The 16379-nt window shown below is 38.1% G+C and overlaps 1 protein-coding gene across 1 annotated transcript in view; it reads left to right on the forward strand.

Annotated features, from left to right (window-relative positions):
* DYNC2H1 (dynein cytoplasmic 2 heavy chain 1) overlaps nucleotides 1-16379 on the forward strand; it is a 351138-nt gene that overhangs the window by 133436 nt on the left and 201323 nt on the right. Inside the window, exons 62-65 of the mRNA XM_040460797.1 lie at nucleotides 3762-3903; nucleotides 4462-4571; nucleotides 12799-12819; nucleotides 14379-14477. Coding sequence (XP_040316731.1) covers nucleotides 3762-3903; nucleotides 4462-4571; nucleotides 12799-12819; nucleotides 14379-14477 — 372 coding nt within the window. The remainder of the gene's footprint in view (nucleotides 1-3761; nucleotides 3904-4461; nucleotides 4572-12798; nucleotides 12820-14378; nucleotides 14478-16379) is intronic.

Below are 16379 nucleotides of genomic sequence, written 5' to 3' on the forward strand. Positions count from 1 at the left end.
CCATTGTGGGGCTTGAACCCATGAACTCTGAGATCATGACCTGAGCCGTGGTCAGATGCTCAACCGACTGAGCCACCCAGGTGCCCATATCCATTCATCTTCTTTATCCATCTATTGATAGACACTTAGGTTGCTTCCATATCTTGGCTACTGTATATAATGCTGCAATGAACCTAGGGATCCATTTATCTTTTAAAGTAGTGTTTTTGTTTTCTTTGGGTAAATACCAGAAGTGGGATTATTGGACCATATGGTATTTCTCTTTTTAATTTTATGAGGAATTTCCATACTGTTCTCCACAGTGGCTGCACCATATATATTCCCACCAAGAATGCAAGAGGATTCCTTTCTCTTTACATTGCCAACAGTTGTTATTACTTGCCTTTTGTTACTAACCATTCTAACAGGTGTGAGGTTAGATCTCATGTGCTTTTGATTTGCATTTCCCTGATGATGAGTGATGTTGAGCATCTTTTCATGTGTTTGTTGGCCATCTGGATATCTTTTTTTGGGAAAATGTCTCTTTAGGTCTTCTGCCCATTTTTAAATTGGATTATTAGGATTTTTTGGTATTGAGTTGTATTAATTCTTTAGGTATTTTGGATGCTAACACCTTATTGGCTATGTCATTTGCAGATATCTTCTCCCATTCAGCCTTTGTCTATTGTTGATGGTTTCTTTGCTGTGTAAAAGCAGTTTAGTTTCAAGTAGTGCCATTAGTTTATTTTTGCTTTTGTTTCCCTCACCCGAGGAAACATATCTAGCAAAATGTTGCTATGGTTGACATCCAAGAGATTACTGCCTGTTTTCTTCTAGGAGTTTTATGGTTTCATGTCTCCCGTTTAGGTCTTTAATGCATTTTATTTTGGGGTATGATGTTAGAAAGTGGTCCAGTTTTATTCTTTTGCATTTAGCTCTTCAGCTTCCCCAGCATCGTTTACTCATTGTATATTCTTGCCTCCTTTGTCATAAATTAATTTGTGATATACGTGATATACGTGTGGGTTTATTTCTGATCTCTGTGTTCTCTTCCATTGATTTGTGTGCATATTATTTTGCCAATATCATACTGTTTGATTACTATAGGTTAATGTTATACAATGAAATCTAGGATGGTGAGATCTCCAGCTTTGTTTTTCTCAAGATTGCTTTGGTGATTGAAGGTTTTTTGTGGGTCCTTAGCAATTTTAGGATTATTTGTTCTAGTTCTGTGAAAGATGCTATTAGTATTTTGATAGGGTTGCACTGAATCTGTAGATTGCTTTGGGTAGTATAGACATTTCAACGATAATAATTTTTCCAGTTAGTGAGTATGGTATATCTTCTCATTGGTGTCATCTTCAATTTCTTTCATCAGTGTCTTACAGTGTAGGGCTTTTACTTCCTTGGTTAAATTTATTTCTAGGCATTTTTTTTTTAGTATAATTGTAAATGGGATTGTTTTCCTGATTTCTCTTTTTGCTACCTCATTATTAGTATACAGAAATACAACAGGTTTCTGTACATTAATTTTGTATCCTGCAACATTATTGAATTCATTTATCAGATTTAATAATTTTTTGGTGGAGTCTTTAGGGTTTTCTATGTATAGTATGTCATCTGCAAATAGTGCAAATTTTACTTCTTCCTTACCATTTTGGATGGCTTTTATGTATTTTTTTTCTTGTCTGATTGCTGTGGCTAGAACTTCTAATACTATATTGAATCTAAGTGTTGAGAGTGGGCATCCTTGTCTTCTTCCTGGTCTTAGAGGAAAAGCTTTCAGTTTTTCACCCTTGTGTATGATGTTGGCTGTGTGTTTTCATTAACGGCTTTATTTATCTTGAGGTATGTTCTCTCTAAACCCACTTTGTTAACGTTTTTATCATGAATGGGTGTTGTATTTTGTCAAATGATTTTTCTGTGTCTATTGCGATCATCCTGTAGCTTTTACCCTTCTTGTTAATATGTGTCACATTGATTTTCAAATATTGAAGCACTCTTGCATTACTGGAGTAAATCCCATTTGAACATGGTAAGGGATTTTTTTAAGTTGTACTGTCGAATTTGTTTTGCTATTATTTTGAGAATTTTTGCATCATTGTTCATCAGAGATAGTGGCCTGTAGTTTTATTTATTTTTTTTATTTATTGTTTGTTACGTTTTTGTCTGGTTTTGGTGTCAGGGTAATGCTGGCCTCCTAGAATGAATTTGGATGCTTTCCTTCCTCTCTATTTTTTTGAAATACTTTGAGATGAGCAGTCTATTTTTGTTTGTTTTTTAATAATTTTTTATTTGAGTATAGTTGACCTACAATGTTAAGTTGGTTTCAGGTATACAGCATAGTGATTCAACAGCTCTACACATTACACTGTGTGCTCAGCACATGTGCAGCTACATTTGTCACCGTGCAGTGCAATCACAATATCATTGACTATGATTCCCTGTGTTGTGCCATTTATTCTCATGAATTATTCCTTCCCTAACTGGAATCCTGTATCTCCTGCCCCCCCATTCACCCATTCTGTCCATCCCCTAAATCATCAGTTTGTTCTCTGTGTTTATGGGGCTGAATCTGCTTTTCGTTTATTCATTTGTTTTTTAGATGCCACATATAAGTGAAATCATACAGTATTTCTGTTTCTCCTACTGACTTATTTCCCTTAGCATAATATGAGAAAAATAGGTATTAACTCTTAGATGTTCGGTAGAATTTACCTGTGAAGCCATGAAGTCCTGGACTTTTGTTTGTTGAGAATTTTTTTTTTTTAACGTCAGTTTATTTTTGAGAGCAAGAGCATGAGCAGGGGAGATGCAGAGAGAGGGACAGAGGGTCCAAAGCAGGCTCCAGCCTCTGCGATGACCAGAGAGAGCCTGATGTGGAGCTTGAACTCACACAGAGACACGAGATCATGACCTGAGCCAAAGTCTGTTGCTTAACCCACTGAGCCACCCAGGTGCCCTTGTTAGGAGTTTTTTGATTAATGATCGTGTTTAACTACGAGTAATCTCTCTGTTAGATTTCCTTGTTTGCTTGTCATGTCCACTTGCAAATATCCTTCAAATTTGTCTTCTGTCTTTAGTGCCAGTTTGTTTGTTTATTTATTTACCTAAATTCTCCTCTAACTTGTCCCCCTCCTATCTGACCCTTAAATTGGTTGGTTCCTCATTTGTCAGCTGAATAATCTTTGTAAACCCAGTCTCATTCTATCCCTGTCTGCCCTGTTTGAACACTTGCAGTGGTTCATTACCGCCCCGGGTTATAGCAGAAGCTCCATTGTGTGCATGGCCAGCCCGCTCTGCCTCTCTCTTTCCACCTTTTCTGCATTGCTACTCTGCCTGCTCACATCTATGCTGCAGTCACACTGTGCTTTTAACTAAGGCATCTCCATGCATTTTTAAAATTTTGTTTTGTACCTTTGCTCTTACTCTGTGTACTTAGTTGTAGTTTCCAAAGTGATGCTAATTCACAGTTTTTAACTGTAATTGGGATAAAATTTCTGCTTCATAGGAACCATTATGAACTTTCAATGACAAAATATGTTCATCTGTACAAATAATGGTGGTATTTCATACATTTTAAAAATTTCAGCAGGGTCTGAGATCTTGTGGCTATTTTTACATTTTCACAATTGCATGCACAACAGGGGTTATTACTTTAAACTGGCAACTGATTTTTTTTCTACAGTCAAAACTCTAATTTATGAAGCTGTCATGCTTTTCACGTTTTAGAACATGTCCATCCCCCCATCCCCGCCCCTGCTCTCTCTCTTCTTGTGCAGGTTGCAGAGATAACAGAGGAATTAGCTACTCTTCCTAAGAGAGCTCAGCTGGCTGCCGCCTTCATTACCTATCTTTCTGCTGCTCCTGAGGGTCTGAGAAAAACCTGCTTGGAAGAATGGACCAAGTCAGCTTGTCTTGAAAGTCTGTACTTAGTCATTCATGTTTTGAAATTTCAATATACTAAAACTGTATTTTTTGATAAATGAGGAAAATGTTCTATAAGCTAAAAGAAACCAAATCTACTTCAGATTTGCTCAATTCTACAATTGTTCTCTGAATTGTTTTGTTACAATGATCTTACATTCCTGAAATGACTCTCTGAAACTGAGAGCTTGGGGTATTTTTGGTAATGTATGAATGCATTTAAATATTTTAATACATTGATTTTCACAATAATTGCATATCATAAAATGGGATGTAGGAATTCCAACATTCCTTGTGACTTTTGTGGTTTTCACAAATTATTATAGTTGTGAAATGTTTATTAAATATACAAGAAATATAATTTAACTGACTTACATTCCTTTGTACTTTTTGTTTTAAACTCCTCCACTGCCACCCTTAGCTTTTGGTGCTAAAGGGGGAGGAATGGATTAAGGATAATTCTGTGACTTTTGTTTTAGTGTATTTTAAATAGTTTTGTTCCCTTTCCTTTGTCAAGTCCATGATGACTGTAGTGAGATATTAATATCTTTTCAGAATTTGATCTAAGGAGATTTCTTTGTACTGAAAGTGAGCAGTTAATTTGGAAAAGTGAAGGCCTACCATCAGATGACCTTTCCATAGAAAACGCTCTTGTTATCTTACAGGTAAGTAATCAATTTTAATTTCTCATTAGAATTATTCCTTCAGAAGCTCGCCCCAGGAAGTGCCTTGTTCAAGTTCTTAGGCTTTCAGTTTTTTTTTTCGTAACCTTAAAGTGAAGGTATTTTGGTAATGAAAATCCTCTTAGGATTCAGTTGGTGAATCTATAATTTTCGGTATAATTTACTTTTTATCTTAATAGAAAAGTATAAAGCGGTATTATCTTGATGACAAAAAGTTCTAAATTGAACTCCCTAATTGTAATAGAAATAATTTAGGGGTACCCAGTTCACCTGGTTATATAGTTTCCGCATCTACACTATGATTTTACATTTTTATTTTGTTTTGCAAAACAAAGTTATACAAAGTGAAGATAAGATAAGTTTTGGGTTATAAGAGATGGTAATATGCATTTTTTGAAAATCATTCTTTCAGATAATGTATATTTCTTTTTTTTCTTCAATATATGAAATTTATTGTCAAATTGGTTTTTAAACAACACCCAGTGCTCATCCCAAAAGGTGCCCTCCTCAATACCCATCACCCACCCCCCTCCCGCTCCCACCCCCCATCAACCCTCAGTTTGTTCTCAGTTTTTAAGAGTCTCTTATGTTTGATTCTCTCCCACTCTAACCTCTTTTTTTTTTTCCTTCCCCTCCCCCGTGGGTTTCTGTTAAGTTTCTCAGGATCCACATAAGAGTGAAAACATATGGCATCTGTCTTTCTCTGTATGGCTTATTTCACTTAGCATCACACTCTCCAGTTCCATCCACGCTGCTACAAAGGGCCATATTTCATTCTTTCTCATTGCCCTGTAGTACTCCATTGTGTATATAAACCACAATTTCTTTATCCATTCATCAGTTGATGGACATTTAGGCTCTTTCCATAATTTGGCTATTGTCGAGAGTGCTGCTCTAAACATTGGGGTACAAGTGCCCCTATGCATCAGTACTCCTGTATCCCTTGGGTAAATTCCTAGCAGTGCTACTGCTGGGTCATAGGGTAGGTCTGTTTTTAATTTTCTGAGGAACTTCCACACTGTTTTCCAGAGTGGCTGCCCCAGTTGGCATTCCCACCAACAGTGCAAGAGGGTTCCCATTTCTCCACATCCTCTCCAGCATCTATAGTCTCCTGGTTTGCTCATTTTGGCGACTCTGACTGGCGTGAGGCGATATCTGAGTGTGGTTTTGATTTGTATTTCCCTGATGAGGAGTGATGTTGAGCATCTTTTCATGTGCCTGCTGGCCATCCGGATGTCTTCTTTAGAGAAGTGTCTGTTCATGTTTTCTGCCCATTTCTTCACTGGGTTATTTGTTTTCTGGGTGTGGAGTTTGGTGAGCTCTTTATAGATTTTGGATACTAGCCCTTTGTCCAATATGTTATTTGCAAATATCTTTTCCCATTCTGTTGGTTGCCTTTTAGTTTTGTTGGTTGTTTCCTTTGCTGTGCAGAAGCTTTTTATCTTCATAAGGTCCCAGTAGTTCTTTTTTGCTTTTAATTCCCTTGCCTTTGGGGATGTGTCAAGGAAGAGATTGCTACGGCTGAGGTCAGAGAGGTCTTTTCCTGCTTTCTCCTCTAGGGTTTTGATGGTTTCCTGTCTCCCATTCCGGTCCTTTATCCATTTTGAGTTTATTTTTGTGAATGGTGTGAGAAAGTGGTCTAGTTTCAACCTTCTGCATGTTGCTGTCCAGTTCTCCCAGCACCATTTGTTAAAGAGACTGTCTTTTTTCCATTGGATGTTCTTTCCTGCTTTGTGAAAGATGAGTTGGCCATACGTTTGTGGGTCTAGTTCTGGGGTTTCTATTCTATTCCATTGGTCTATGTGTCTGTTTTTGTGCCAATACCATGCTGTCTTGATGATGACAGCTTTGTAGTAGAGGCTAAAGTCTGAGATTGTGATGCCTCCTGCTTTGGTCTTCTTCTTCAAAATTCCTTTGGCTATTCGGGGCCTTTTGTGGTTCCATATGAATTTTAGGATTGCTTGTTCTAGTTTTGAGAAGAATGCTGGTGCAGTTTTGATTGGGATTGCATTGAATGTGTAGATAGCTTTGGGTAGTATTGACATTTTGACACTATTGTTCCAATCCATGAGCGTGGAATGTTTTTCCATTTCTTTATATCTTCTTCAATTTCCTTCATAAGCTTTCTGTAGTTTTCAGCATACAGATTTTTTACATCTTTGGTTAGATTTATCCGTAGGTATTTTATGCTTTTTGTGCAATTGCGAATGGGATCAGTTTCTTTATTTGTCTTTCTGTTGCTTCATTATTAGTGTATAAGAATGCAACTGATTTCTGTACATTGATTTTGTATCCTGCAACTTTGCTGAATTCATGTATCAGTTCTAGCAGACTTTTGGTGGAGTCTGTCGGATTTCCCATTTATAATATCATGTCATCTGCAAAAAGTGAAAGCTTGACTTCATCTTTGCAAATTTTGATGCCTTTGATTTCCTTTTGTTGTCTGATTGCTGATGCTAGAACTTCCAGCACTATGTTAAACAACAGCGGTGAGAGTGGGCATCCCTGTCGTGTTCCTGATCTCAGGGAAAAAGCTCTCAGTTTTTCCCCATTGAGGATGATGTTAGCTGTGGGCTTTTATAAATGGCTTTTATGATGTTTAAGTATGTTCCTTCTATCCTGACTTTCTGAAGGGTTTTTGTTAAGAAAGGGTGCTGAATTTTGTCAAATGCCTTTTCTGCATCGATTGACAGGATCATATGGTTTTTATCTTTTCTTTTATTAATGTGATGTATCACGTTGATTGATTTGCGAATGTTGAACCACCCTGCATCCCAGGAATGAATCCTACTTGATCATGGTGAATAGTTGTTTTTATATGCTGTTGAATTCGATTTGCTATTATCTTATTGAGAATTTTTTCATCCATATTCATCAGGGATATTGGCCTGTAGTTCTCTTTTTTTTACTGGGTCTCTGTCTGGTTTAGGAATCAAAGTAATACTGGCTTCATAGAATGAGTCTGGAAGTTTTCCTTCCCTTTCTATTTCTTGGAATAGCTTGAGAAGGATAGGTACTATCTCTGCTTTAAATGTCTGGTAGAATTCCCCAGGGAAGCCATCTGGTCCCGGACTCTTATTTGTTGGGAGATTTTTGATCACTGATTCCATTTCTTTCCTGGTTATGGGTCTGTTCAAGCTTTCTATTTCCTCCTGATTGAGTTTTGGAAGCGTGTGGGTTTTTAGGAATTTGTCCATTTCCTCCAGGTTGTCCAATTTGTTGGCATATAATTTTTCATAGTATTCCCTGATAATTGCTTGTATCTCTGAGGGATTGGTTGTAATAATTCCATCTTCATTCATGATTTTATCTATTTGGGTCATCTCCCTTTTCTTTTTGAGAAGCCTGGCTAGAGGTTTATCAATTTTGTTTACTTTTTCAAAAAACCAACTCTTGGTTTCGTTGATCTGCTCTCCAGTTTTTTTAGATTCTATATTGTTTATTTCTGCTCTGATCTTTATTATTTCTCTTCTTCTGCTGGGTTTAGGCTGCCTTTGCTGTTGTGATTCTATTTCCTTTAGGTGTGCTGTTAGATTTTGTATTGGGGATTTTTCTTGTTTCTTGAGATAGGCCTGGACTGCAATGTATTTTCCTCTCAGGACTGCCTTCGCTGCATCCCAAAGCGTTTGGATTGTTGTATTTTCATTTTCATTTGTTTCCATATATTTTTTAATTTCTTCTCTAATTGCTTGGTTGACCCACTCATTCTTTAGTAGGGTGTTCTTTAACCTCCATGCTTTTGGAGGTTTTCCAGACTTTTTCCTGTGGTTGATTTCAAGCTTCATAGCATTGTGGTCTGAAAGTATGCATGGTATGATTTCAATTCTTGTATACTTATGAAGGGCTGTTTTGTGACCCAGTATGTGATCTATCTTGGAGAATGTTCCATGTGCACTCGAGAAGAAAGTATATGCTTTGGGATGCAGAGTTCTAAATCTATCTGTCAAGTCCATCTGGTCCAATGTATCATTCAGGCCCCTTGTTTCTTTATTGACCGTGTGTCTAGATGATCTATCCATTTCTGTAAGTGGAGTGTTAAAGTCCCCTGCAATTACCACAATCTTATCAATAAGGTTGCTTATGTTTATGAGTAATTGTTTTATATATTTTGGGGGCTCCCGTATTCGGCGCATAGACATTTATAATTGTTAGCTCTTCCTGATGGTTAGACCCTGTAATTATTCTATAATGCGCTTCTTCATCTCTTGTTACAGCCTTTAATTTAAAGTCTGGTTTGCCTGATAAAAGTATGGCTACTCCAGCTTTCTTTTGGCTTCCAGTAGCATGATAAATAGTTCTCCATCCCCTCACTCTCAATCTGAAGGTGTCCTCAGGTCTAAAATGAGTCTCTTGTAGACAGCAAATAGATGGGTCTTGTTTTTTTTATCCATTCTGATACCCTGTGTCTTTTGGTTGGTGCATTTAGTCCATTTATATTCAGTGTTATTATAGAAAGATATGGGTTTAGAGTCATTGTGATGTCTGTATGTGATGTCTGTATGTCTCTGGTACTTTGTCTCACAGGATCCCCCTTAGGATCTCTTGTAGGGCTGGTTTAGTGGTGACAAATTCCTTCAGTTTTTGTTTGTTTGGGAAGACCTTTATTTCTCCTTCTATTCTAAATGACAGACTTGCTGGATAAAGGATTCTCAGCTGCATATTTTTTCTGTTCATCACATGGAAGATCTCCTGCCATTCCTTTCTGGCCTGCCAAGTTTCAGAAGAGAGATCAGTCACGAGTCTTATAGGTCTCCCTTTATATGTTAGGGCACATCTATCCCTCGCTGCTTTCAGAATTTTCTCTTTATCCTTGTATTTTGCCAGTTTCACTATGGTATGTCGTGCAAAAGATCGATTCAAGTTACGTCTGAAGGGAGTTCTCTGTGCCTCTTGGATTTCAATGCCTTTTTCCTTGCCCAGTTCAGGGAAGTTCTCAGCTATTATTTCTTCAAGTACCCCTTCAGCACCTTTCCCTCTCTCTTCCTCCTCTGGGATACCAATTATGCATATATTATTTCTCTTTAGTGCATCACTTAGTTCTCTAATTTTCCCCTCATACTCCTGGATTTTTTTATCTCTCTTTTTCTCAGCTTCCTCTTTTTCCATAATTTTATCTTGTAGTTCAGCTATTCTCTCCTCTGCCTCTTCAATCTGAGCCGTGGTCGTTTCCATTTTATTTTGCAGCTCGTTTATAGCGTTTTTTAGCTCCTCCTGAGTATTCCTTAGTCCCTTGATCTCTGTAGCAATAGATTCTCTGCTGTCCTCTATACTATTTTCAAGCCCAGCGATTAATTTTATGACTATTATTCTAAATTCCCTTTCTGTTATATTGTTTAAATCCTTTTTGATCAGTTCATTAGCTCTTTTATTTCCTGGAGATTCTTTTGAGGGGAATTCTTCCGTTTGGTCATTTTGGATAGTCCCTGGAGTGGTGCGGACCTGCAGGGCACTTCCCCTGTGCTGTCTTGAGTAACTTGCGTTGGTGGGCGGGTTCGCAGTCAGACCTGATGTCTACCCCCTGCCCACCGCTGGGGCCACAGTCAGACTGGTGTGTGCCTTCTCTTCCCCTCTCCTAGGGGCGGGTTTCACTGTGGGGTGGCGTGGCCCATCTGGGCTACTTGCACACTGCCAGGCTTGTGGTGCTGGGGATCTGGCGTATTAGCTGGGGTGGATAGGCAAGGTGCACGGGGGTGGGAGGGGCAGGCTTAGCTAGATTCTCCTTCAGAGATCCACTTTGGGAGGGGCCTTGTGACCCCGGGAGAGAGTCAGACCTGCGGGAGGGATGGATCTGCAGAAGCACAGCGTTGGGTGTTTGTGGGGTGCAAGCAAGTTCCCTGGCAGGAACTGGTTCCCTTTGGAATTTTGGCTGGGGGATGGGCGAGGGAGATGGCGCTGGCGAGCACCTTTGTTCCCCACCAAACTGAGCTCTGTTGTCCGGGGCTCAACAACTCTCCCTCCCGTTGTCCTCCAGCCCTCCCGTTCTCCGAGCAGAGCTGTTAACTTATAACCTTCCAGATGTCAAGTCCTGCTTGCTGTCGGAACACTCCGTCCAGCCCCTCCACTTTTGCAAGCCAGACTCGGGGGCTCTGCTTGGCCAGCGGGCCGCCCCTCCGCCCCGGCTCCCTCCCGCCAGTCCGTGTAGCGCGCACCGCCTCTCCGCCCTTCCTACCCTCTTCCGCGGGCCTCTCGTCTGCGCTGGGCTCCGGAGACTCCATTCTGCTAGTCTTCTGGCGGTTTTCTGGGTTATTTAGGCAGGTGTAGGTGGAATCTAAGTGGTCAGCAGGACGTGGTGAGCCTAGCATCCTCCTACACCACCATCTTCCCTTGTCTCAATGTATATTTCTCAATAGTCATTGCTTAAACATTAAAGTATTACAACCTTATTAGCAGTGAATGTGAAAATCACATTCCAACTAATGTATACAAACTGATAGTTTCTTCAAATGAAGTATGAAGTTTGCCACTAACTTGGTTTACCTTTGTATTAGGTAACAGATGATTGGAAGAGACTTTTTCCCCTCAGTGATAGGTTTTTGTCTGTTTTTTCTATTGCAATAGCATCCTCTCTAACACCAGTTTTCTCTTTCCTCTCTGCCCTGTTCTCTGCCCACACACTGTTTCCTTATTCTGTAACTCCATAGCTCCAAAGGTAGCATGAACATGAAATGCTCCTTTTTAGGTAACATACTGTAGTATTACAAGATTTGTTTCATGGGCCCAGTATTCCTGGATTATTTTGTTTGGTTAGACCTATTAATCAGCTGACTTATTTTGGCTCATTACGTGTCCGCCTTCCCAGGGGAGAGGGTGCTGACTACAGATTAAATGGTTGTGACTTTCTCAGAATTTGATTTGGCTTGTTCTCTATTTTTAAAACATTTTCTCGGGCGCCTGGGTGGCGCAGTCGGTTAAGCGTCCGACTTCAGCCAGGTCATGATCTTGCGGTCCGTGAGTTCGAGCCCCGCGTCAGGCTCTGGGCCGATGGCTCAGAGCCTGGAGCCTGTTTCCGATTCTGTGTCTCCCTCTCTCTCTGCCCCTCCCCTGTTCATGCTCTGTCTCTCTCTGTCCCAAAAATAAATAAACATTGGAAAAAAAAATTAAAAAAAAAAAATTTTCTCTCGTTATATTTACAAATGTGGCACTGTAAATGTGTAGGTAAATAAATTCATTACATTGTCTAACAAGTATGTGCTTTTTATTCTATTCGTTGTTCCTTCTCCAAAGTTTTCTAATGACCTCTTCCTTTGTCAGCAATCCAAGAAGACAGTCTTTTGCAGATATAAAAAACACACAATTTAAGTATTATTCTTTTTTTATTCCGTGAGAAGTAGGGGATGAGCATTTAGAAAAAAAGTATTTGTCACAGTAATTGTTTTTTCCTGATGCTAGTAATTGAAAATACTTACTTTTGGATTCTGAATTATCTTTTATGATGAATCTAGGGAAAATTGTGAAATTAATTTTAATAATAAGCTTAGGTTTACTTTGTATTTAACATTTCCATGTTTCTTGTAGATAGATACAATTATATGAAAAAACAAAACCATTTGGAAAAATTTGCTAGGGCAGTTAGTTATTTTGTTGGGATGCACTACTACAGTCAACTTTCTGTGTCAGTTGTAAAGTATCCTAGATTTAGAATAAGCTCTTGCATTTAAGGCTGTGAGTGGATAGCACGTGTCTGTGAAATCTTCTCATGTGATATAAGATTGCATAGTTAGAAGATCATGTAAGATGTTCTAAGACCTTCGAGTTTGATCTGAACTGCTTTCTAGCAGCTTGCCCTGACTTCACCTGCTCCACCATAGAATCTTGTGTGCTCTTTATTATAGAATTTTTAGGTTGTGTTTCTTTCTGGGATGTGAAGTCATGAAGGGTATGGGTATATTTATATCTTACTAATTTCTGCATCCCTCGTATCGTCTTAACATAGTAGTTATTCCCCACGTGGTAGTTGAAGGAATGGATGAATGAATGACAGCTAAACATTTTGGGATCTATTTCACTTTCTTATGTATAGAATTTACATTTAATTATGGATCACAGACCTAAAATATACCTTAGGGATTTTGTCTAAATCTCTCTGGAGGAATATAAATAAGATTAATTCAAACCTGTAAGTACTCTTTGAAGTTCTAAAGCTTATTTTTGGTCTAAAGACATGATTTTTTGAAATATTATCTTTTTTTTTTTTTTTTAACTGCATCAGATCATTGGTTTGAAATCATGGGTAAGAACTTTTTTTTAATTTAAAATAATTGTTTTTGTGGTTGGGCAAGATCTCATAGACTTGTGACGCGTTGGCTATGGAATACATAAAATCAGATCTAAAACCAAGTGTAGTATGTAAGAGATGCTTATGGGGCTGTTTTCTAACCACCTCATTTGCCAGGAATAGCACATTTATAAGATGGAGCTGGGTGCCGATCACACAGCAGTGGGCCACCTTGGGAGATCGAGATGCGGTGAGAGTAGTTCATTCTCAGTGCAGGCAGAACCAGGCTGTGTGGTTTAGAGGGACTTTTAAAACAATAGCAAAGCTGTTTTAAAGTCAGTCAGCTCTTTATTATCACCATTTCCTGGCACTTTTGAAAAAGTTTGGTAATGAATGCTGTTCGCCTAGGACAGATAGTCCCTACCCTCTGCCTTCTTGATAAGTCCCCAAAAGAACCTGTGACTTGTTAAGGGACATACCTCAGTTTGAAGTCTTCATTTCACTTGGATTTCTGTTTGTTTTCTTATCCCGACAGCACACAACTGCATTACCTTTTTCAAATATATGTGAACATTTAAGATAAATTAGGCCAGTTGTTATTCAAATCTGATTTACTAGGTAACAATGATTATTACCTCTTAAATTTACCAAAGCTATTAATTTACGTATTTACATTTAAATTAATCCTATCTATATAATTATCTTCCTCTCACCTGCCTAGTGGTATTGTGTGTTCAATGTATTTTCCCTAGTTTCCAGCTTTCTGTTTGGTTCAGGGTATTCTGTAATGAATTTAGTTTTTAGTTCATTAGATCTTAATCTATAAGATACATAATTTTTTCTTCTAGGATGCTCTGTCTATATAGTATTAACTATAAACTGCTTTATAAGAATTAATGTCTGAAACATAACCAATGATATTGCTAATTATTTCAGCAGTACTTTTATGATTAGTTCATACTTCTCTTTTAAGGTCTTTATGGTTTATTTAACCAAAGAATATATAAAGTTTGCAAATAATTTGTGTATTTTAAAAGCCACAAAGAGGGGCACCTGGGTGGCGCAGTCGGTTAAGCGTCCGACTTCAGCCAGGTCACGATCTCGCGGTCCGTGAGTTCGAGCCCCGCGTCGGGCTCTGGGCTGATGGCTCAGAGCCTGGAGCCTGTTTCCGATTCTGTGTCGCTCTGTCTCTCTCTGTCCCAAAAAAATAAATAAAAAACGTTGAAAAAAAAAAATTTTAAAAGCCACAAAGAGAGGTGCAGACGGCATCAGGTGGGGACTAGAGGTCTTGCTTGCTGTATCGTTAACACACATTTCGTTACTGTGTAGTAAATAGGACTCTTCTCCATTTACTGTGGTTGCATTTAATTTTCTAATATTCCTGATAGCTATAAATTTATTAACGTAGCCTCTGTGTGCAGCTAAAACTGGCATCTTTATTTCCTCCTTATGGTTGTATATTTATGTTCTCCAAAGCCTGAAAGAAAAACCCCCTCAGTAATTGATGCATAATTTTTAGGCAATTTTTTTCCACTTAATGAAAGCTTATACTTTTTTTCTTTTTTTGAAACTAGAGTCGAGTATGCCCATTCCTTATAGACCCTTCTTCTCGAGCTACAGAGTGGTTGAAGACACATTTGAAAGACTCAAGATTGGAAGTTATTAACCAGCAGGTGTGTAGTACTTATAATTGAGATGCTGACTAGGGATAGCATCTTACGGTAACAGAATTCTGGGTCCGTATTCACAAAACATAGGCTTACTGCTGTAACTTACCTGGCTTGGGACCTGGGGAAACAAAGATAATGATTTTAGCTTTGGTTTTCTCATTTGTAAAAACGGGAGGAGAATATTTGCTTGATTCCTCACGTGTGCTGAGCATTAATGTAAGACCTGGGAATTTACTGGTGAGTGACACATTCACCATCCCTGTAGCTGAAGAGACTATTAAATAAGAATTCACACTAAATTACAACTAAAGACATCAGTATAGGATCCCACAGAAATGAAAGTCCCTAACTCCACTTGGAGAAAGTCTCCTGGACTTCTAGCATTCATGTGGTTTCTCTCAATGCCTCTTACTATCTCCTGCTCCTCACCCTCACCAACAAGCATCTCCACTGTGTCCAAGATTTGACATGCTGCTCAGTGAAATGTAATCATAGTCTTTTGGGGGGAGTGACTTCTCACTGTCATATTTATCTTGCTGAGGAAATTATCTGGGGTCAGATTTTATTTTGTTTTGTTTTGTTTGAAGAAGGCCTAGTGTATGATTAATTTTCTTTTAAAAATGTTTTAAACATTTTAAAAAAGATGTTAATTTTTGAGAGACAGCAAGTGGAGGAGGGGCAGAGAGAGAGAGAGAGAGAGAGAGAGAGAGAGAGAGACAGAAACAGAGACAGAGAATCCTAGGCAGGCTCCATGCTATCAACATAGAGCCTGAAGTAGGGCTCAAACTCATGAACTGTGAGATCATGACCTGAGCTGAAATCAAGAGTCAGATGCTTAACCAACTGAGCCACCCAGGTGCCCCATGATTTTCATAGATATTCTTCAGGTGCTTGACCAATTCTCTCTTTAAAACGTATTTCATTTTTAAAATGGAGGTATTTACCTGATTTGTGTGTATTAAGTATGTATATATATATGTGTATATATATAAAATACTATCTATATACGATATATATGTATATATATAATACTATCTATATACAGTATGTATATATATATATATATGTATATATATAATGCCATATATAAAATGTTTTATGGACAGCTGGGAGGCTCATTTGGTTTAAACATCCAATCCTTGATTTCAGCTCAGCTCATGGTCTCACAGTTTGTGGGATCAAACCCCACATTGGGCTCTGCTTTGACAACATGGAACCTGTTCTGGGTATCTCTCTCCTTTTCTCCCTGCCCCTCCCCACCCACACTGTCTCTCTCTTTCTCAAAATAAACAAGTAAACATTTAAAAATTACTTTAATGCCACTTGGGTTTACAGGAGGAGACTTTAATAATTATGATTCCAAATATTTAATTTTTGTAACCATAGTTGGAGGTTTAAAGCTCTTTTGCTAGCTAGAAAGCCTTAAAATTCTTGCATGATTATAGATTTTTGTCCAGAGGTTGTTTTCACAAGAAAAGTTCACTAGAAGTCATCATTTGCCTTTCCTCTTCCATTCAGTGTTTGATTTTGAACATAAGCAAAAAAAAATAAAAATAAAAAAATAATTGTGCATCAAGTTGAAATTTTAAATTCTAGTAGCAGATTGAAAAATCAAGTTTTTTTATTGTTATTGTAAAAATCTTTATTTTTTATGTGTGTTTTAAATTATGAAATCTATTTGATAATTTATTTGACTCTAATGATTCATCACCAAGTACTTAAAACTAGAAACACAATCATGAATAATTTGAATTATTAACATGCATACTAAATTTTAAAATATTCGTATTCTTCTTTTTTTTTTTTTTTTAATTTTTTTTTTTCAACTTTTTTTTTATTTATTTTTGGGACAGAGAGAGACAGAGCATGAACGGGGGAGGGGCAGAGAGAGAGGGAGACACAGAA

Source organism: Herpailurus yagouaroundi, unplaced genomic scaffold, assembly GCF_014898765.1.
Source record: "Herpailurus yagouaroundi ecotype Mexico unplaced genomic scaffold, PumYag 251, whole genome shotgun sequence".
Taxonomy (NCBI): domain Eukaryota; kingdom Metazoa; phylum Chordata; class Mammalia; order Carnivora; family Felidae; genus Herpailurus; species Herpailurus yagouaroundi.